Source organism: Corvus cornix, chromosome 2, assembly GCF_000738735.6.
Source record: "Corvus cornix cornix isolate S_Up_H32 chromosome 2, ASM73873v5, whole genome shotgun sequence".
NCBI lineage: Eukaryota > Metazoa > Chordata > Aves > Passeriformes > Corvidae > Corvus > Corvus cornix.
Window position 1 is genome coordinate 138,421,271 of NC_046333.1, and position 22,716 is coordinate 138,443,986.

Consider the following 22,716-nt stretch of genomic DNA (forward strand, 5'->3'; position numbering starts at 1 on the left):
ATGCTAATGCTGTTTTTAAGAGTAAGAGAACCCTGAAAGACCAGTTAAACAGAACCTGCTAAGCAGCAGGGGCAGTGGATACCCTGACTAATATGGAAAACTCCAAACCCCCAGAAAAGAATTCATGTGCTTCAGCAAATGATCCAAAATGTGGCAGTTATAATCTAGAAGTCCATTAATATATTTTTACAATGTAAATTCATTGAACTCAAGAAGTCCATTAGTATATTTTTAAAATGTAAATTCATTGACCACGGCTAATTATATTTTTTCTTTTTTTAGAAATGAGAGAAAAAATTTTCATTGGGCGTTCAAGGTTTTTAATACCACATTCCTTAAAAAAAACCAAAACAAAAAACAAATAGAAAAGGTTTGGTTAAAAAATACATTCCTTATATGATTCTTAGACTCTTAGATATATGAAACCTATTTCCTTAGTTTCTTTTTAGGTTTTTAATCCTACTAGAAGAGATACTAAAATCAATGTCTGTCCAAGGAAACTACTTGCATAAACTTTGTGGAAGTCTAAATTTATACACTTACCCACTATATTGTTTAAATATGGTAGTTTAGTTTCCAAATACAAGTAACAAGGGGTGTAGGGAAAAATTCTTACTGAAGAATAAATATAACTTGCTTACAAATGTCTTAAGCACTTGTACTTTTGTGAAATTATGAATGGATAAGTTCACTACAGAAAAGCCATTGAAAACTATCATAAACTTTTCAAAGTATAGAAAATCTCAGTCTTAGATGCTGTTTCTTTATTCTTACGCAAAATGAATGGTTAAAATTGTCATCCTGAAATGTTTGAAATTCAGTCCAAGAAGCATGGAGTGTACTCTGATCTCTTTGATAACTACACTTCTTAAAAGAGTAGTGGGAAATTACTACATAGGTGAAAAGAAATTCCTGGTTTACCAAGGCTTTTTGGACAAAATGAAAAATGTGTCACTATTGGGAATGAAACTGAGAAAAACAATGTTAAAAAATCATTAAGATGGTTGGTGTTTTTTTCTCTATTTTGCTAATGAACTGATTATACCATGTGCAAACAGCTGCATCAGTAAAGGAATTTGGAAAGGACATCTTCTTGGTTTAAACTTAAGAGAATTATCCTTAGCACAGAGAAGGAAATGCCTTTTAATTGGTACTTACAGAAGTAAAAAGAACAGAATTATAGTATTCAGCTTGTGTCCCACATATTTAACGAAAATATCTAATTTAAAATATCTTTCATCTGATAATTATAAGGCCATTAGAAAGCGAAATGAAACATGCCTTACTGTGTCGACTGTACATGACTGAAATGTCAAGCCACTCTACCAGACAGCTCCAGATGAAACAGGTTCAAAAGGGGAGGACCTTGTTCTACTGATACATACTGATTGTCAGAAGGAAAAATAAGTGAAAGGAACCATGAACATGTTTATCATATGTTGAATCTATATTTTGTTTTCTGATTATATTTGAGTACATTTCTGTTTATTAAAAAAAACCCCAAACAAAAACAACAAAAAGATGCCCAAGACTGTGATAAAATGTTAAACCTGTAATAACATGAAAAATAGGTCCCAAAAATGCCGTCAAACTGTGCCTGAGTTTGAGATGTATGATGCTGGCTTTAGTTTAAGGCAAGAGTTTACAGACTCAGAAAGCAAGTCATAAATATGCAAAATGGGAGATCAAAGTCCCTTTTAAGAGGTCTCTTTAAATAGTAAGAATTTTTCTACAGACACACATATAGCTGTTATATATACTTGTTTTTCTTACACAACTCAAGCTTACTTGAGCAGTTACAGTTACCTGCAAAAGAGGATAATGGAGTCACCATGCACCTAGACTAACAAAATAACTGGACCTGCTGTGGCTGCCTGGAACATTTAGAAAAAGCAAATGGTTGGCAAGTCACTTTGCTGACTTAGCTGTATTTTAAATGCAGCTTTGCAATTAAACAAGGAAGATGACAGAACCCTGGAGTTATTAATCTTATACACTGACTAATGCATAACTGCATGTTATCTGGAAAGAACTGACTTCCTTGTCAGGGAATTAGGAAAGAGAAAAACTGTCATTACTGTACTTTGGGAATCCAGAGAGCCAGCTATTTGTTACTGTGCTGTCCGTTCTTCTGCTTTCTCCCTTCAGTGAAGGAGTGCTCTCAATCCATTTGCTGTACCATTCATAGGTGATAAACCCTAGCTCAGTGAGTATCAGTCATTTTAATTTGATTTACTCAGGTGATGGAAAGCTAGTGTTTGTTAGTGATTATAAAATTGGACTTCAGTCTTTGGTATTTCTAGTGGCGATAGAAACTGAACACTTTATAAATCCTTGGTGTATGGATTATATCCATGACTTGGATAAATGACAGAAACCTTTGAGCTTTCATCTCCAATTAAAGTAAAATTCCCGAATGTTTGCTCATGAAGTTACAATCATTGTTACTAATAAACCTCTGCTTTTTTAATGATGTTCAGATAAACAAAGGTAGAAAATAATTTTTATCATTCTTTCAGTTTGACATGAAGAAACCATTACCTCAGCATTTTTACTTCATGCCCAAAGATGCAGGAGGACTGAATCTCCAAATATTACTTTTTCAGTATTTGTATTAAATTAAATAAGAGTAAAGGAAGAATTAAACCGCCGCATTTTTCCTATAGATGCATGCACTTTGCTTTTTACTTCAGATAGTTAGAAAATTGGAATCTGACACCCCATTTTTGGCCAACCTAGAGATTTATAGATTGCAGTAAATAAACACTATATTATTCTGGGACTTTGGCCAAATTTGTCTATTGAAGCCTTTTTATTTGTGCCTTACCACAAGTGCTTCATTCCATGGACAATACAGAAGGATAAAAGCCTTGCCCATCTACCTGAAATTCAACAACTAATGTTTTGAAAAAAAACCCAAACAAACCCAACCAACCAACTAATCAACAAGAAAACTAAAACCAAAATATTTTTCATTAAAAATGTTATTTAAAAGCCAGAATATTATTTAAAAAGTGGGACAAGAATTAAAATAACCATCACAGATTAACTAGGTGAATAACTGGACGCATCCAGAGACCAGAAAGAGCATGCTGTAACTATGAGTCGTGATCCATGAAGCACAAAAAATCTTAGGTAGTCTTTGTTAATTGGGGCCCACTGTTTCAAAAGAAAGCATGGATAAATTAAAAGCAATCAAGAGGAAATTAGCAAACATTACTAGTGGTCTCATGAGTTGTGAAGTAAGATAGCATTAGTATTACAGTAATTAAAGACCAAAACTAAGTATGTAAAAGAAAGTTGCAAAGAGGAAGAAAATATTTGGTTTCTAATGTGTATAGGTGCAAAAGTATGTACAGGGTGGGGGGAAAGACAGCATGTTTAAATTTTAGCAGGAAAAATACATGTGGAGTAAATTATAAAAGTCCTTTCTAATAATATTAAATACAAAATATAGAAAACCACTGCCTTTGGAAAATGGGAAGATTTTTAAAAACTATCTGGACAATTACCTAGTGGGAATAAATCTTGCAGTGAAATGCAGGTATGGATTCTTTAAGATCTTCTGAAATCTTTACAGTTTTCATCCTGCCCTATTGCCATTTCAACAAGTAACAGGAAGGTTAAAGTGTGTGAGAACTAAAGTGTGCAAATTAGAAACTTCCTTGAGCTCTTTAAAGAACACTTCACACATTTCCTTACCCTTATCCACTGGTGTGTAACAGACTGACAATATGGGTTCCCTGTTCTCTCATCCTGATCCACAAACTCGACCAGCCCATTCTGCATCTTTGTTTTCTGAGAAGTTTGCATACATCCTTTGTTACATTCCAGCCATGTGAGCTGTCCTACCATGTCTCAGTTACTCCCACAATGTTGCTCTCCTGTGACTCCTGCTTGTGTCTCAGGCTGACTTGAGGCAGGTATGCTTTCATCTTGCTTTATCATTTCTGATGTCACCCGCGTGCCCATCATTCTGCATCCTTTGTTTTTGACCCCTGTCCACTGCTACCTGACTTAAACATGGGTCAAAGTATCTGTTTCCCATGGATCTTAGTTTAAAGTTATTTTCCTTTCAACTTATATAAAAGTATTATATAAGTATTGATACTGAAAAAGGTTTCCCTCACAGTTCACTAAAGAAGACAAAACTGGGAATTAGCAGGCTTCTAAAACAAAGACTTTTTTTTTTTTCAGTATTAGTTACACAGTTTGTAAAAGTTCTAAGATTTATACAAAAATTTTAAATATACATACTTACAATTATATTGGAAAAAAAAGTGAATTGTGAGGGTCTGTCTCTTCTATCATGTCTCAAGAGCAAATGGCCCCAAGTTGTGCCAGAGGAGATCTCAGATTAGATATTAGAAAAAAAAATTCACCAAAAGAGTGGTTAGGCATTTGAACAAATTTCCCAGGGAGGTGATAGAGTCACCATCTCAGGACGTGTTCAAGAGGCGTCTGGGTGCGGCACCTGGGGATATGGTTTATGGGTAGTTATGGTGGTGCTTGGTAGATGGTTGGACTGGATAATCTTGAAGGTATCTTCCAACCTTGATGATTCTGTGATTCTGTGAATTATATAATGTTGTGATATGATATAAAAAGTTCAAAATGAAAGACAAGAGGGAATTGTGACATGGAGAGAATTAATGCATAACTGCATACCAGGAAGTTTCTTTCTCTAAACTGTAAAATACCAGGCAATGTTAAGAGTATTTGGATTAGGAAGGTTAAATTGATGAAGCAGCTAGTGATCCTAAATTCTCATAGTTAAAGTTTTTGACCTCCTTTCAGTTTGTCTTAAAAGAACCCAGAATTAACTTTATGATGTAGTGCAGCAAAGAGAGCTTTTACCCACGAACTGCTTGGTGCAGCTGAGATAAGGTCACCTCCACTGATTGACTGAAATGCAAAAGAAATTTTATGTGCTACACTTGTACAGGTCTGCCATCAAAGGTTTCATCCTGAACAAAACTCAGAAGGCCTTCATACAAGATGAGTAAATTAACAAAACAGACTGTTTACCTGTATGTTCATTACAGTCAGTTCTGTAAGAAGTTAAATCTTTGCTGTTGGAATCTTTCACACATATGTTGTAAAACTGCTGCAATTTCATTACATTTAAATGCCCTTCCAGAGTTAAGACAATTTAAGGCAAACTGGTTTTAGACACTGAATTTTCAGAACTGAATGAAAAGATGAATAAATTTTGTGAAATTCCAAATTTATTTTAGTAACACAACTGAATCATCTTCAGACTCCTTCATCAGTGTATAATTGTAAATATTGGAACTTAAAAACAGGCTACAGTTCTGAAAGCCATTTCACAAGACCCCAACAGTGATGTGTTAATATTTAAATAAACCAGCAACACTTCTGCTAATGATGACAAGAAGAAGATTAATTAATGCTGAAGAGGAAGATTCATGTTCCATAGGTGAATCAAACTTTAGGCTAAGAAAGATGCAGTCTTGGACAGATGTAGTCTTGAAGAATGCTAAAATGTCATGCTAGAATTTTAGCAATGAAATCTCTCACCTGCAAAAACCACTACTGGCAATCAGTTATTCTCTTAAAGAAATATTTGAAGGGCTTTAAATAAATACTCCTCAGAAAACTAATTTGCTATGACTTCTGCCTTCCACATGTAATTACGACAGTTATAAATCAGGGTTTGCAAAGTGATAGCTAAATACTGAACAATGTTTTCACAATTTCCATTTATATCCAGGTAAATTCTCATTTTAGGCAGAAACTCAAAGATATTGGAAGGTTTATCAAGCCATAATTTCAATAATGTAAGGAAAATATACTAGTCTGTTTAAAAACCCATGGCAGCCAAAGCTTTTTAGATTAAGCAGCTTAGTAAATTGAGTTAATGAACCTGGGATTTACCAGTAATTACTTTCAAAGTATCTCAAATTATTTTACAAATATTATTTCTTCTAACTGAAAACTATGAAGGATCTATCCAAGAATGCCATATAGAAAATTAACCTTAAAAGAACAGATGTTGTTAAAGGGAAAAAATAACCTCGCAAAATCAGAATTTATTAGCCCAAACTGGAATTAAGCTAGTCATACATTTATTACCCATCCTCTTAAAATAGGTGTTAGGTGTTTCTAACAAATAAAGAAATTAGTTTTAAACCAGATGTGAAAGACTGAGTCTTTGTTGTAATTGACAATTCTAGTATTGTGCTTTGATGATAAACAGCATGCTAAACCAATATTTTACTTTTCCAGGTTCCTTCTTCCCATTCAATCATCTTGACCTTCAGAGTAATCTGGAGGTCAAGAAATTTCAGTTTCAGGTATAATTCTCACTGTTATGTTGTCCTCAGTGAAAATTTCACAATGTAATTTCAATAGCATATGCTACCATTAACAATTAGCACAACTTCTATGTCCTTTTTCCTTCATTAAACAACAATTTAAGAAAACAGGAGATAAAAACAGTTTTTAGTGTTTGAAACTTTTCACAAACCACCCAAGTGACTTCCACCCACTAGTGTCAGAAGTCCTAATTCCCAGTTTGAACACAATGGTGGGACTGAAGATTTTAGTATTCAAAAAGTTTTATTTTGTTCAGTATTGGGTTAGATTTCTTGAATTTAAAACCTGATCTTTCTCTTTTCCTCTTCATTGCCTTTATCAATTATTGTAACAATCTTTCGTAATTAAATTCGATCTTATTGGTACTTTTTCTGTGAAACGTAGCAAGTCTGTCTTTTCCTTACTTTGGTGTGAACTACAACTTTTTTCCAAACGTTCTCTTCCTGGAATAATTGCATATACTTTCTTTCTTCTTTAAGCAGAATTTAATTTATTTATAAACAGTTCATTTCTTCTTCTTTCCCCAGTTCCCTGTATACTGTTTGGAGATGTAATGTAAGAGGCCTGTTTTCCAAATTAACATGGTTACCACACTGATGAGTTTAAATTACTTTGATGCATATACCTTTTCATTCTGGACTATATCACACCACCTGAGGGTTAGTCCACTGCTAATATAAATTTCTAATGGATCTTAGGAGACGTCCCTTCACTACTGATAGGAATTATTGAAATGACATAAAGACGTGGAAAGCCAAACTATGTAAACCAAATGGAAGCATGACTCTGATGTCCTGATAAATATTCTTATGTGGATGCATACATTTTTAAAGAAAGAACAGGTAAGAAAAACATTATAAGATATTCAAAGCTTTGAAAATGTAAATCCTGATTAAAAAATGAAGCTAATAAAAATGAAATTGTTTTTGTTAGAAAGGTTTCCATAGTAAGTTTGCTTTCTGAAAATTTGTGATTTTTTTCAAGTATCATCACTACTACAGTAGCATGCCATAAATTTTCACATGAGAGCAGTTCTCCACCCATCCTAAGAACTTCGTTATTTGACCACCATTATCATAAATGAAGAAGCATAGGTTTTAGACATGACTCCATTGTATTAAACCCAATTGGAACTCTTGTGAATGTTGTTGCTTGATTAAGGAGCATGTACAATGTTAGATCACTAATATTACTGGTATATTGTCAGTGAGTTCCATTTAACAGACACGATATATATTAGTAATGCTAATATTGTTTTTATTATTAATACAGTAAAACTAGTATATTTTAGCATTAACATTAGGAATATATCATAATTCTAATATGATAAACATCTCTATTTCTGTACCAATTTCCTGATTTACAACACCTCAATAATGACTTAAAATAGATTCACATAATTCAGCAAAATTTCACCAATATTTACAATGATAAAAAATCCATAATTCTGGTCACACATTAAAAGTCACATCAGGATTTGCTATTCTTCAGGCTCAGGTATATTTTTTCATGTAAGTAGACTCTGCATTTATGTTAAATGTCCCTGATAGTGAGTACCAGGTACTATCCTGAGACTAACACTCATATAATGAGAAAATACAAGTATGGTAGGATACAGCAGTGAGCAATTTCAGTGCTTTTTATAAATGCAAAAAATAAAGTTTGATTCTATTGGTATAAAAAATACACATTTTAAAGATGGCTCAAATAATGCACAAAGTTTTTCTATTGCAAAAATTCAAAGCAACAAAAGGTAATTTATATTTCTTTATTCAAAAAGTCATTCTGGATGTTATTTTGCAGATCTTCTGGGCCCTGCTTGAAATCATGCAGCATGGTACTTGAAAACACCCAACCATTATTCTACTATTTCAATAAAACAATAGATATTTTTCATCATTTCCTCCTCCCAAAGAATCTTAATTAATGTCTCTAGTTCTAGGGAGCATCATTGCCATTTCTAGACCATTTATATTTTTTTTAGATACCAACCATAAGAGTGTTGGCCATTCTAAGCCACTGATTAGCTTTGTCCTAAAAAGGATCTGCAGAACAAGCTCTGAAAAATTGCTCATACATAATTGCTATATATAAATACATCATTCTAGAATTTTTTTTTTGTTTTCCTTTCCTTTCAATTTTCTCAAATAATCCAACATATTTCTTATCCAGACACACACACAGCTATACTGGGGCTTTTCCCAAGAATAAGCAATAACAACTGTTTGTATATAAGAACTTGCTTCAGGCAAAATACTGCTCGTTCCCTGTGAGATGTAACTCATTCCTGCTTTTAAGTTAGTGCACTCTATTTTCCTCTGTGTATATTGTCAGTTCCAGTAGTTAATGCACTACATGGCATCAAGTGCAGTACTTTGACTTTATATCCTGCTTTGTTCTTTCCACAGCCTACAAAGACCAGCTTATAACAAAGATGCAAAGGCAGTCATCTTATTTTACTGCTTATATTACTAGGTTCTATTTGACATGATTTCATAAAATCATTAATCCATCTGCAACCAAATGTATCTGTCTGCGAAATGTTTACATTGCTATATGATTGTTTCTTGGTAGTTATGTGAAGTTTAATCTTAGTTGTTTACTTTTCAAAATTCCATACTACTCTACGCCATATATAAACAAATACAAGCACTCAAGTGTGTTGGAAGGTCCACAAGACACTTTAATTTCATTTGAAGTTATTCTGTTTTATCTGACCTAAAACACACCTTGTGGAGTTGAAACATGTATAGTGATGTATCTATGTTGTTACATAATTATACCAGTGACTAGTAATTAACAGATTTTCAGTCCAGTGGGGTCTGCATAGAGGAAATGTCAAAATATTTAAATAGTGAGCTGAATATTCTAATTCAAATTTGATGCCTGTGTGGCGTCTAACACAGCCTGTTAGATCACTTTTAAAAATATGAGTTTATAAGTATCTTAATTCAATTCATTTGGAATAAATCAACTGAAGAAGAAGAAATTAAGTATACATTTATACAGATAAGTAAAAAACCCCATATCTTTATACGAACATAAATATATATATATATATATGTATTGCAAGGGAATTACAGAATTACCAGACATGGAATTTAGTATGAAACTCTTCAGCCTTTTACCAGTCATCACAATATATGCAAGAAATAACTCAATGTCCTCCCAGATAAATAGCCAAAAAAGCAAAAATACGTTTTGTACATGGAAAAAATGAAGCTAGTCAGTGGGTTGTGCACTTCTCTGATAGAAATACATGTTGATTTAGACAAGTAGAATAACAAAGTCTCTGTTGAAAATACAAACAGAAGTTTTATATTGACAAATATTTTGTAGCTATATGTACAGGCAATAGTGCAAATATTTTAGTAGAACATCCAGGAATATGAATACAGCTGTATTCTGCTCTTGAAATTTCTGAATTTTTTCAAAAAAAATTTAGAATGAAGATTCTTACAACACCTATTTTAGCATGGAATAGGAAATTCTTGAAAAATATAGAAGTCAGGATACTTCCTTGATTATGAAATTGTCTGATTGTTATAACCTTTATAGAATGAAAATATTATATATAAATGTAGCATTACTTATTACCCACAGTAAATTGTTTCTAGCTGGCTGCATTATAGAGAAACTGCAAGCTGCAACATTACCTCAGGAATAGGCGATATAATTAAGCTTCTGTCACATTTCAATATTGAGAACAACCTTATCAAAATTAATTTGTCAGGGGAGAAGGCTTTATTTAAAAACTAGTCATGGATTGTGCACAGTATAATTCAAAGAACCATAAAACGGGTAAGGTTGAAAGGGAACACAGTGGGTGATCTGGTCCAACCTCCGTGCTCAAGCAGGCTTAGAGCACATGGCACAGGATTGCATCCACCAGGACCTCCGGGTCTTTCTCCACAGAGCTGCCTTCCAGGTCAGCCCCAGCCTGTGCTGGTGCATGGGGCTATTTATCCCCAGGTGCAGGACCCTGCACTTGCCTTTGTTGAATTTCAAACAGTTCCTCTCCGTCCATCTCTCCAGCCTGTCAAGGTCTTTCTAAAGGGCTCACAGCGCCCAAGTATCATCCACTCCCAGCTTTGTGTCATCAGTGAACGTGCTGAGAAGGCATCTGCCCCTTCATCCAAGTCATCGATTAATAAATTAAACAATACTAGGCCCAGTATGGAACCTTTGAGGACAGCACTAGTGACAAACTGGACACCGTGCCACTGATTACAACCCTCAGGATCTGCTATTCACCCAGATTTTAGTTGACCTCTGGGCGCTCATCCAGTCAACACTATCAGGATTTTGTGAGAGACTTGCTGAAGTCAAGATAGACAGTATCCATTAATCTCTCCTCTTTGATCCAGGTAGTTGTTTCATTTTAGAAGGCAATCTTCTTGGTCAAGCCTGGTTTGCCTTTAGTGAATCCATGCTGAATACTTCTGATTACCTTCTTGTCATCCATATAGATACAGATGGCCTTCAGAATGAGGTGCTCCATCACCTTTCCAGGGATTGAAGTGAGGCTGACTGGCCAATAGTTCCCTGTGTTGTCCTTCTTGCCGTTTTTGAAGACCAGGGTAAAATTTGTTTTTTTCCAGTCCCCAGGCACCTCTCCTGATTGCCATGACCTTGCAAAGGTGACTGAGTGACCTTGCTATGGTGTCCAGAAGCTCTCTCAGCACTCGTGGATACATCCTCTTAGAGCCCATGGACTTGTGGATGTCAAGGTTGCTAAGCTGTTGTCTAGCCCAATCCTCCTTCACCAAGGAAAAGTCTTCCTTCCAAGACTCCTTTACCCTGGTCTGTGTCAGAGAACCCTGAGGGCTGGTCATGTCAGTGAAGCCTGATGCAAAGAAGGCATTTGATAACTCTGCCTTCCCTGCAGGTTAGCAGGGTCCTCTTCCCCCCCCCCCCGCCCTTTTACTAGTGGGCCCACATTATCCTTTTGTTTTTCTTCTGTTATTGATGTATTTTAAGGAGCCCTTCTCGTTGTCCTGGACATCCTTGGCCATATTTCAGATGGGCCTTGGCCTTCCTGGTCTCGTTTCTACTTACTCTGACAATCTCTCTATATTCATTCCAAGTGTCTTGATGCTGCTTCTAACTCCTGTGCATTTCCTGCTCATGCTTGAGTAATGACAGGAGTTCTTTGTTCATTAATGCAGGTCTCTCTCCCCCTTTGCCTGATTTCTTGCTCATTGGTATGCATCATTATTGGTTCTGGAGGAAGTCATCTTTGGATAACAACTAACTCTCTTGGACCACTCTTCCCTGCAGGGCCTGTTTCAGTGGGACTCTTCCAAGAACATCCCTGAAGCGGCTAACATCAGCTCTCCTGAAGTCCATGGCTGAAGTCTTACTTGCTGCCCTTTTTCCTCCTTTGCTGATACTGAACTCCACATTTTCATGGTCACTGCGGCCAAGCCTGCCTCCAGCCTTCACACCTCCAAAAAGGAGATGGTGTCAATTCGAGATCGAGCAGGTCACCATTCCTTGTGGGATCCTCCACTACCAGTGACAGGAAGTTGTCATCAATGCTTTCAAAGGAACTCCCTAAACTGTTTGTGCTTTGCTGTGTTGCTTCTCCAGCATATGTCAGGGTAGATAAAGTCCCTCACAAGAACCCATGCCTGCGACTTTGAGGATGCTTCAAGCTGCCTGGAGAAAGCCTCATCCCCCTCCTCCATCTGATCAGGCAGCCTGTTGTAAGCTCCCACAGCAGTGTCACCCTTACTAATATGCTCTTTGATCTGAGCCCATAAACTTTCAACTTGCTCATCATCCACCCCAAGACAGAGGTCAGTACATACTGTTTTCTCATATAAAGAGCAACTTCACCACATAGGTGACCATAAAAAGTAAATAAAATTTAGCTTTCATTTTTTTTCACTTCTAAAAAATCTAATAAAGTAACATTATTTTAATGAATACCAGAACAGGCAGGTGAAAAACTTTGTGCATTCAAACAATGTTCCGTTAGAAACAGGATGTGAAATAAAGCAATCATTAAACATGTCCGCTGATTTTTCAGTGAAATCATATAGAGACAAGTAAAGGAATAAGAACCTATTTGAGGAATAACTCTTTTCTTCATGAATAAAATTTGGCCCAAAAATATATAACTTTAAAAAATGCATATATTGGTATAATTTAACAAATTAAAAAATAAAGTATTTAGTAGGGTGTCCTGTATATGTGCTTGTGACAATACAAAACACTGTTGTTTCCAATGAAATTCCCCATTTTGAGATATCAATCCATGATAATAACATTGCTAAAGCACAAACATGACCTCTTCCTCTTCATTCAAAGTGAAGGCAGTGTAAGAGGAATGATCTAAAATAATAAAAAAACCCTCCTCAAATGTACTTGTTCTGAATGACAAGAGGAAGATGACAATGTTATTTATACAGAGATGATCTACAGAAGTCTATGATCTTAAGTTTGCTGACTTCTAAGTGTGCCTCAAATTCAGAGCTTTGTTCAATTTTTTCCTGAAATGTAAAAAAAACCAAGCAAACAAACAACCCTCAAATTAATATTGAAAAAAATAGACTTTTGTTCTGTTCTTGGGGTTTTTCTTCCTTGTGTCAGGATCCTCTATGTCAAATGCAATGACCATTGGTAGGGAACAATAAGACATTTATCACAGGAAATCTTTAAGGATGAGTGTTTAATCAAAGGGAGTCCGGCAAACAGTGAGAAAGAGATAAGAAGCTCATTAGTCTGTAATCACATTTAGCAACCTTCTGCAGAATTCTGTGTTGGATAATTGTATTAGGCAAAATTAGGAGAGATTCATTTGAATGGTATCACAGGGGTCCATTTTATATGTAAAGTTAGATGTTTCTGATATAAAACATTGATTCATAGAAGGAACTCTTGAAAATAATTGGTTATTTTTCTTTTATTGGACATGGCCCAAAAATACCTTAACAGCAATTTGTACATTAAGGCTTTAAGCCATTATGTTAAGACTTAAATCAAGAATCTGTCACGTTCTTAGGTTTCAGTAATTTGTAACCACCACTATTAAAATATGTAGTTTGGGGTTTTTTTTTATTTTTATTCATCAAGCTTTTACCCCTTAATTTCCTCACTGCTACCGATTAGAGAATTGTCTTCTCAAAAAGCCTGTTTCCCTTCTGCATCAGTTTCTGCAGTAAATCAAGCCATTTTCTTGATCCTCATTCACATACACTGAAAAGTTTGAGTTCCTTCAGTCTCTAGGCAAAATGACAATTTTGAAATCTAACAGAACTTGTTCCCTTTTTTTATGAATCCTTTTGTTAACTTTATTTTGCCTTAAGAAATGACATTGTTCAAATAATGACCTCTCTAATTATGAGTTTTAAAAACACGTTTTTCATATTCTCATGTAGTAGTCTTCTGCTTACACACTAGTAATGTTTAACCATTACTTTGGGAGTTTATCATACCAGTTCAAATTTACACAATATATTTTAACCTCCCCTTGGAGCAAAACCAAAACATATCCAAACATCTCCTGAAAAATGTTGTATCAAAAAGAAGAATGTGTAACTCATTTAAAAACACAATTTTTATGCCAATTCATTTCAAAACTGGCAGATTGAGAATTTGAACAATGGTCTGCAATTGAGCCCATTAGACTTCTATTTTGTTAAATAAGTCTTTTGCAGGCTAGCATATTCTCATCAAATCTTTTACATTCTCATCTGTGAAAACAAGAGTTGGATATATGCCTTGATTTTCTATCTCCTTCATTATCAGCGAGCATTTTTCTGGGAAGTAGGAGAGGAATATTGAGCAGTTATAAATATTTTTACTGGGAAATAGTATTGTTAAAAATAAATTTCTAATTTTTTCAAGACCATGGATAAACATATTAAATAGCTCTAAGCCAGCAACAGGAAATGAAAGTAGGGTATTTCCAATGACACGCTTTTCTCATACATAGTTACTTCTTTGCAGTGCTGGTTAAACATGTTTTAACCAATCTGTATTTATTAGAATGGTAATTTCAGTTGGAAAGTTTTTGTACCCTCTGCAATATTTCACCAAGGTTTTTTACAAATAAAAAGGTTGCATTTTGCAAAATTAACCTGTAAAACTAGAAACTGATCTCAAGGTTGTCTGACAGAAATGTTTCGTCAAAATACTATCTTTATTGGTTTTGGTTGTGTATAGTAGTGATAGTGCCTTCATTTGGTCAGCATAACCTCCATTTGTTGCTCTGCAAACATTATTTCTCTCTAACAATATTTCTCTCAGAAAATAAGATTTACCCATGATACAAGGTTCCCTACTGCTGCTATATTTCTAATATGAGCAGGGGAAAAGGATTTTACCTACAATATTTGTTATAATACAAGAGATATCCTATATAGAAATCTTAAGATAATCAAACATGACAATGAAGTAAGACCCTGTTGCACAATTGTTTTGACAGTTTCACATTTCTGTTTGCTCAATAGCCAGGTTAGTACTAGACAAAAAGTCAGTCCTTAGGAAGTACTAACAGATGCCAAATCTACATTCCCATAGTTGCAAGTATGTTGTACACAGACATTTATCTTCTACTTTTTACTAGGTTTCTAGTTCTTATTACATAACATATATTTAAAATAAATGATAACTAGAATTTTAGTAGAATATTGACCGTAAATTAGTAGGTATAAATGCTGAGATACATCATATATGTGAACAAGAGATCAAAATATTCAAAAGTGGGGTTCTTTAATCATAGTTTAAAATGTAATTATTAATCCAGAGATTAAAAATGGTTAGTACTAATGTATATATTCCAGAACATTACTGTAGGATTTCTCTTACCTCTACAGATAGGAACAGGGAAGTCCCACGATGCTGTATTGACAGAGTTGGCTATGCAAGTAAGCTGTGGGTGTCCATCCAAAATATATCCAGTTACACAGCTGTATCGGATTTTGTCACCAACATCAAATCTTGTACCATACAAAATACCCTTTGGTGGAACTCCTGGATTGCCACAGGAGCTACTCTGTAATTCTGGAAAAGATACATATTTATGATTTAAAATGTTTTTATAGATAAATATTTCATTTTTCTTAAAAAAAAGAACACATAAATTAAGGCATCTTTGGACAGATAGTGTGGTTTCATGGGTATTCTACAACTCTTAACGCTGAAAATCCATTGCTGACTTAGTGTATTTAATATCTGCTTAAGTACCCACATATCCAAATGTAATGAGCATGAGGTTTTTCTTAAGCTACAGCTGTCTATATATTCATGTAAATTTTTTGTTAAATTGATAGAAAAGGATTCATTACCTACAAACAGGAAACCAAGCAACTTGATATATTTCTGACTTTCAAGTTACACCAATGCAAAACAATAAACAAAATTGTAATACACACATGAAAGAACATCAGATTCAAATTGAACAAAATTTGTAAGAAAAAGTAAAATTAATCAAGACAAGAGAAAATTTTAACAAGCATAAGCCTGAGCATGATCAGGAAGCTGTTTAATGATTTAATAGATTTTAGATAATGAGGAAAACAGATGAGATACTGTGGGTAACGTATTTCTGAGCAAAGGATTAGTGAATTTAATCATGTGAAATACCAAAGGTCTGGTAACTTCTACTATAATACAGGGCTTTAAACCACTGAGAATCCAAAATGACTCATGGCCACTCTTAGTCTGATCTCTGAGGTCATTAATTAGAGTTCAGTTTTAGTAGCTGGTACTCACACCTCAACTGTGTACTCTTTTGACTGGTGTTTCAGCATCATAAATAACTTGATTACAATATTTTCAGTCATTTACTACCAAAGTCCTTCAGTTAACGTACATTAAAACATAGATTTTATGCAAGTGTGAACAAAAGATGTTTCATAATCTCGTTCTGAGCTCTTCAAAACTTGTACCAATTATCAGCTTAATGCTAACAGGGAAGAGGCAAATCAGATAAACCTGTATTTGGATTCATACCAAATTCCCCTGAAATAAAAAGTAAGGAAAATGATGGAAGAAGAGAGGGGTACGTATGTATTGTTTTAATTTCTTTTCCTGAATTCCATTTGGCTAAATCATTCTTCAGTATCCCTGATGTGCTCATGAGTGTGTGCACAACATATTTAAATAACTAAGCTGTTATAGTGGGTTTCAATTAAAGAAAAAAAATATAAATGCTTATTAAAACAATCAGTATGTCTTACAGCATTCATTACATTCTCAAACTTCAATGCCCAGAACTACCAAGAACTAGGATATACTACTAGATTTCTGATATCAGCCATGAAACAAAGCTATGTAACAGTTATTAAAAAGCAGAATCCACTATAATAATAAATGTATTCTCTATATGTCCATACATATACATACACTATATATAAGATATATGCTAACAATGAGCTCATTTGCAAGACCTGATATACCAATCATGTTTTGATGTGAAATGTTAAATATGTATATTTGTTGCTGATGTCATTGCTGCTATTTCCTGTTTTCTGTTACATAATAAACTGTGGGTTTGGATTTGACTTTCATTACCTTGCACAATGACACAAAACAAAAGACAGTAGCCTATCTCATCTTGGTCACTTCAAGGTTCACCTAAAGAATTGATATTCTTACCATTGCTTTATTGAAGTGTTCTGTGCTGAAACAATCCCCTGCCGTCAAATCTGCTTGCAAGGTCTACAAAGAAGGCAATGCTGCAGCTAGTCCTGCCTATTTGTGCAAAAGAATTTATTTTAAATCCTCTAACAGTTTTTAGTGCTATTCAATTTGTTATTTATCATCACAGTATGTCAAAATGAAGGTAAGAATATCATCCTGTGGATTTTGGTTATCATATGAATCATATTATATTAACAAGAAAACTCTGCCTGTACACAGTGTTTTCATTTTTGACTTTTCCAAGAAGATGAAGTCTTTCAGAAGCCTGTATCTCTTAGGGCTTTGTAAAAAGGTCACAGAAAGATTCCCTGTCCTTTGAAATAAAAAATATAAAGATTAGCAATGCCTTTAACTGTTACTGCCTAAAATTGCTTCCTTTACTTTTACTGCTGTCTCACCAAGAATTACCCACAGAAGGCAATTTATTCTTGCGAAATTATATTATATTTTAAAGCACTAATTAAAAATCACCCTCCATCTAAAATAAAACCAATTTTCCAGTTTCAATACTATATGACTCATCTAAAAGGAATGCTTGGCATTTTTCATTAACTTTTTAACTTTATGAAAATGGCCTGGGAGTATGCTACTACTTCTAACCCTTCAAGACATTTTGTTCCTGATTCTAGACAAGAAAGTAGAAAAAATAAATTGTACACTTTTAAGTGTATTAATTTATTCTATGAGTATTTTCATTTTCAACATATACAAGTGCCTTATTGGGAGACGAGAGGGAGATAATTCACCAAGTAACTGCATTTGTCTTCTTTGATAGGTAGTATCTATTTTCAAACTGAATGTGACACCGTACTACCAACTCCCTGACATTTAAAGCTACAGATTGTCACCCTAAGATTGTCATCTGTCAGAGAACACAGGAATTGCCAAACTAGATTGTAATTTTTATTCAGCTCTGCATAGATTCTTGACTTCAGTGACATTCTGATAATCACTAACGATATGAAGGGTGGAAAAGTTTCCTTTTAGATTTGCTGTCTTGTAGTTTGGTTGAACTTCTCCTTGTTCAGGTACTCTGAAAATAAGCATAATTGAATTTTTTTCACCTTCCCACTTTTTTAAAATTTTTGTGTACTATTTCTCATCTCCTTTTCAAAGCAAGCTGTCCCAATTGTTTCAATCTTTCTCCAAACAGGAATTTTCTTTGTCCTAGATTTAATTTTGTAAACAAGGTATGTATGAACATATTTGTCCTCTTTTTTTTTACATAATGGTAAATCGTGATGCTTAAAATTTGTGCTGTTCAATAAGTTTTTATTGAATTAATTCTTATTAATGTCAATGGAAATTCTGTTAAAAAGCTGTGAGTAAAATGTATCTGGGAGTGGACACACTCCTTTAAAGACTTTAATTAGCAGAAATTCAGCCACTTATAGATACTAATTAATAAGATATTCAAATTAAACAACATTAAATATAATTTATTTCTGATATTTTTTTCAAAAAACAAGGCTAGCAGAAATTTAGACCCCCTTTGTCAGCATTCACTTGAGAAACAAAGCAGAACCAGATATGGAAATTTCAAATGTACTTGCTTTTTATTCAGATTTTAAGTCAGGAAATTTTTTTTCTGTTATATTTATGAAATCAAGAGTAGCACTATCCTCCCTAAAATGTTTAAACATGAAATTTATAATTTGATGCCTAAATATCCACACATTCCAGTAATAAAGGCATTTGTCATAGTGTTGCATTCCATTAAGCTTAGTTATGAATACTAATGTCCTTCACACAGTATTTTATTATAAATTTTGGAACATAAATAATTTTTTCTTTTTTAAAGGGTTGATCAATATATTTTCATGGTTTTTGTTTGCAGCTATTGCAAATCATTATGCTCCCATTTTTCCCAAAATAAAATGAGAAGCGCTGTCAATACGTACATCTTCATGAGTACTCACTTATTGAAAGACCTGCGTAATATCCCAATACATAATCCTTGTTCCATGTAGTACTTTTGAAATTAAATACTCTTGGTATCCCTACACTCCCAGTTTGGATATATCCCCCTATTACTGCATGGTACCAGTCCTAGACTGCTTGTTCACTTGTGTCTACTACTCCAAACAGTAATTCCTCTGCCATAAAAACATGAACACGGCCCAGGGAATATGTTATTCTGGGGACCACTCCAGTTGTCATTTGGAACAGGACTTGATGTACTGGAAATATTAGAATATGTCTGTACATGGATATCCCTTGGAAAAGCTGCACATATGTCCTCTTACTTACTGACAAGCAAGAATGCTTTCATATTGAAGGTTCAAGGCTGATTTCAGAAGTGCTGCACGTAGTATGTGTGTGGCTATAGGGAGAGCTATACATTCTAAAGGTCCCAAATACTAGGACAGGTGATGTCTTTGTAAAAATAAGAAGTAGCCTGAAATTCCATTGTCCAAAATGAAATTATATTGAATCTTGTAATAGTTTATTTTATTGCCCATAGTTTTCCAAAGGTTTTATAAACTAAAAAGGTAACTTAGATACATACCTTCCAACTTATAATATTTTGTCTTTTTTCTCAAAACTTATATTTTGCTTACTTTCTATTCTGTCCTCATTCACAGTGCTCTGAATATGTAAGTAAGCATGGTCTAGATTTAAATCTAGTAGGAACTAGAAGAATTAACTGATGAGTCTAGGAATACTGTTGTCTTTCTACACACATATTGAAATATACATATACATGGATGTTGCACTTGAGATTACAGAGAAACCACAAGAAAAATTTGGAGAAGTCAATATGAGTGCAGTGAAGGAAAAAAATGGAAAACTTAGTATTGAACTGTCAATTTAACTGCACAAAAATGTAGGATTCAGAGAGTAAAGACACATTATATATGAATGCTTTGAAAAATCTATCGCAAACAGCACAGATCTATTAAAACACTTACTGAATTTAAAAAAATTCCCTCCCCCAAAATCCAGGTCTTTCCTTTCTAGAAGCTCAACAACAAAAATGGTCATGCCTTGATTCCATCAAATCTGTCACCTTAAGATGCAAGTGCAGAATGAAGAATCACTATTCTGAAATTCACTTTTGTCGACAATAGTGACAGAAACTGTTTGTCTAACAATCTAAACTTTTCTGAAGTTTTTCTTTTAATTTCTGCATTTTTCTGTAGATCAGTCAAAAGAAACTGTCATATTCTTGTGTCTAACTATAAATAGGCAAGCAAGAGAAAGTGTGAGATGTTTGGGGTATTGTTTCCCCAAAGGAAAAGAATGATTTTCCTTTCCTATTCTAGTTGCTCTTTCTTGGTAAATATATCTGCAATAGTAACCTCACTAGGGATCTCTACCATTCACTAAAGATAATACAGCTAATTATATTGCAGTTTCTTACCTATTTTTTAATGAATGACATAATTTTGCTTTTTTCTTCCTTTTGAAATTATTTTCATGTCAAAAAATGACAGAGGACCCTGTCTTTAGGGAACTTTATATGTAGATTTTTATACTGAATTTGATTTTGTTTCAAAATACATTGAAACAATCACTGGATTTGTCTTCCTTGCCAGTAAGACAAGAATGTTTCTATTTATAGCATAAAGTCATATGCTATTTTTAAATGAGCAAACTTCTTTCAGCATTAATTTAGAACTGCCTTAACATAATTCTTCTACAAGCAAGGGAACAGCAAGAAGTACAGAAAAAAAATCTCAAGGATATGTGAAAAGAACAAGGGATAATTACAATACTGTAGTAACATAAATACAGTGAGCATGACAAATGTAATGCAATAAATGGTCCAGGGTTTGCAATGTATTCCCTTCACATGCAATACACTGTTCAGAATATCTGTTTAAATCAGCTGCAAATGCAGAACAGGACTAGAGAGCTGAAGGACCATGCAAAAAAATAATGGCAGTCACTAATTTAACCACAGTACAGCATAACCTGGAACCAAGTGAAACAAGCAGAATGATGACTACATGCTTCAGTAGGTATAGTTAAATCTGACATTTCCCTATCAGATACACTTCTAAAGTGCTCCCTGAAGGGAGTGACAAGCAGGCAAGTACCAAAGAGTTAGTAAAGCTGTAGTTAACAGCACCAGCCACACTTACTTGCATTTACCAAATTCCACTTGAATAGAGCTTTAGCTGCAGTAAATTCCTGCTCAGCTTCTTAGGGTACGAATTAAATCCCGAGTATGGTCAGAAGGTAAATGCACGTAGTGCATGGACTGAGGAAGACCATTGGAAATTACATGAAGTTTTGGCCTGAGTGTAGAGCTGCAAGTACCACAAAGATTGCTGCATCCACACTGTTATCAAACTATTCCATCAAATCAGTGTAACTTGAAGCCTGAGATACTATATCTTCCACATGTGATAGTTGTTCAGCTTCTCAGGTGGATGAAGTCCAGATACATGCACCCTGCCTGCGATGCAAAGGCTGTGTAGATATGCCTATGTATGTGTCACAATGGGATTGTTCCTTTTAGACTGTAGTGTTTTCCAAGTAGTTTTTTAATATGGCTGTATTCTGGAGGCATCTGGGAAGAGGCTGTTGTAACTACCAAAAAAAAAAGATTATTTCAGAGCCCAGGACAATCTAAAGTAAAAAATAATCCTAAAATTTATATTGCATTGATAATCCTTGTGAAATATGTACTTCTTACTATGTCTTTTAGAGTTTTATAAAATAATTTAAGTTTCAATTTCTGAAATATTATGGCAACAGCTATATCATTGCACTATATTTTCATTCCACTTTAGCCTCAATGCCTCACCTGATTTTACCTTATGCTAGGTAATATAAATGTTGCATTGTTACTGGCTGTTCTTACCTGGAGAATTTACAGTAACCGAATATGTAAAAAGCAAACTGAATTTAGAAAAAATCAATTTTGTCACTGAAGGAGGATGTCATAGCACAAACAAGTTGTGTGGTATTATATAGACTGCATTTCCACATAAATAGATACATATGTCAAATAAAAGTCATTAATTTTATATATTTTATGTACTATCATATCTAGTTTCCTACTGAAATTAGGGTTATATTTTTTGTTACATCTATGTTCCAAGGTGTAACAAAAATACTAGGAAGATGCATAGTTTTTATATGAAGATAATAGAAATTCTGAAACTAGAGAACAGAATAAAATAGCACATTTAATGTAAAAGTACTGGGACTTCTAAAGGAAAAAATAAGAAATATAAGAGAAGTTTCAGTGAGCACTGATAAGCATTGCTATTTAATGAATTGACTCTTCAGCTGTTACAAAGGATAATCTGGAAGATCTGTTTTAAATTATTATAAATTAGAGGCTGGCTAGCCTTAAAAAGAATGTAACTTCACTTCCAGCTTCCTGTTGGCAAAGGTCTTCTGAACTGACCAGCGTGTAGTCTGAGGATACAGTGACATGGCTAATCAGTCGTGGTTCATGTCTGACTTATTAGCCAAGGTTTCCCTGCTATAGGCCTTCTTGACAAGTTGTGTCCTAACACAAAGGCAGAACTTATTGTATGTTGAAGTTTGTAACTTGTTTAAAAAAAAAAAAAAAAAAAGAAAGAAAGTTATTTCTGCTACTGTGGATCACTCAGAGTTTAAAATTGCAATTCAAAGCATAAAATGTGGATATGGGATGTCATGGTTATGTCATTGGACAGTGGCATAAAAGGGCACAAAAACCCCCAGTTTTCTCCTGAAAGGGATTTTGACACATGAGAACTGGGCACTAGGTGGCACCTGAAA

At 34.2% G+C, this 22,716-nt stretch overlaps 1 protein-coding gene across 3 annotated transcripts in view; it reads right to left on the reverse strand.

Moving 5' to 3' along the window:
* The window catches only part of CSMD3 (CUB and Sushi multiple domains 3), a 613,513-nt gene that overhangs the window by 444,640 nt on the left and 146,157 nt on the right, over nt 1–22,716 (reverse strand). For all 3 annotated transcript variants that reach the window (XM_010404839.4, XM_010404843.4, XM_010404841.4), the window contains exon 4: nt 15,157–15,351. In XM_010404839.4, the coding sequence (XP_010403141.2) occupies nt 15,157–15,351 (195 nt within the window). The remainder of the gene's footprint in view (nt 1–15,156; nt 15,352–22,716) is intronic.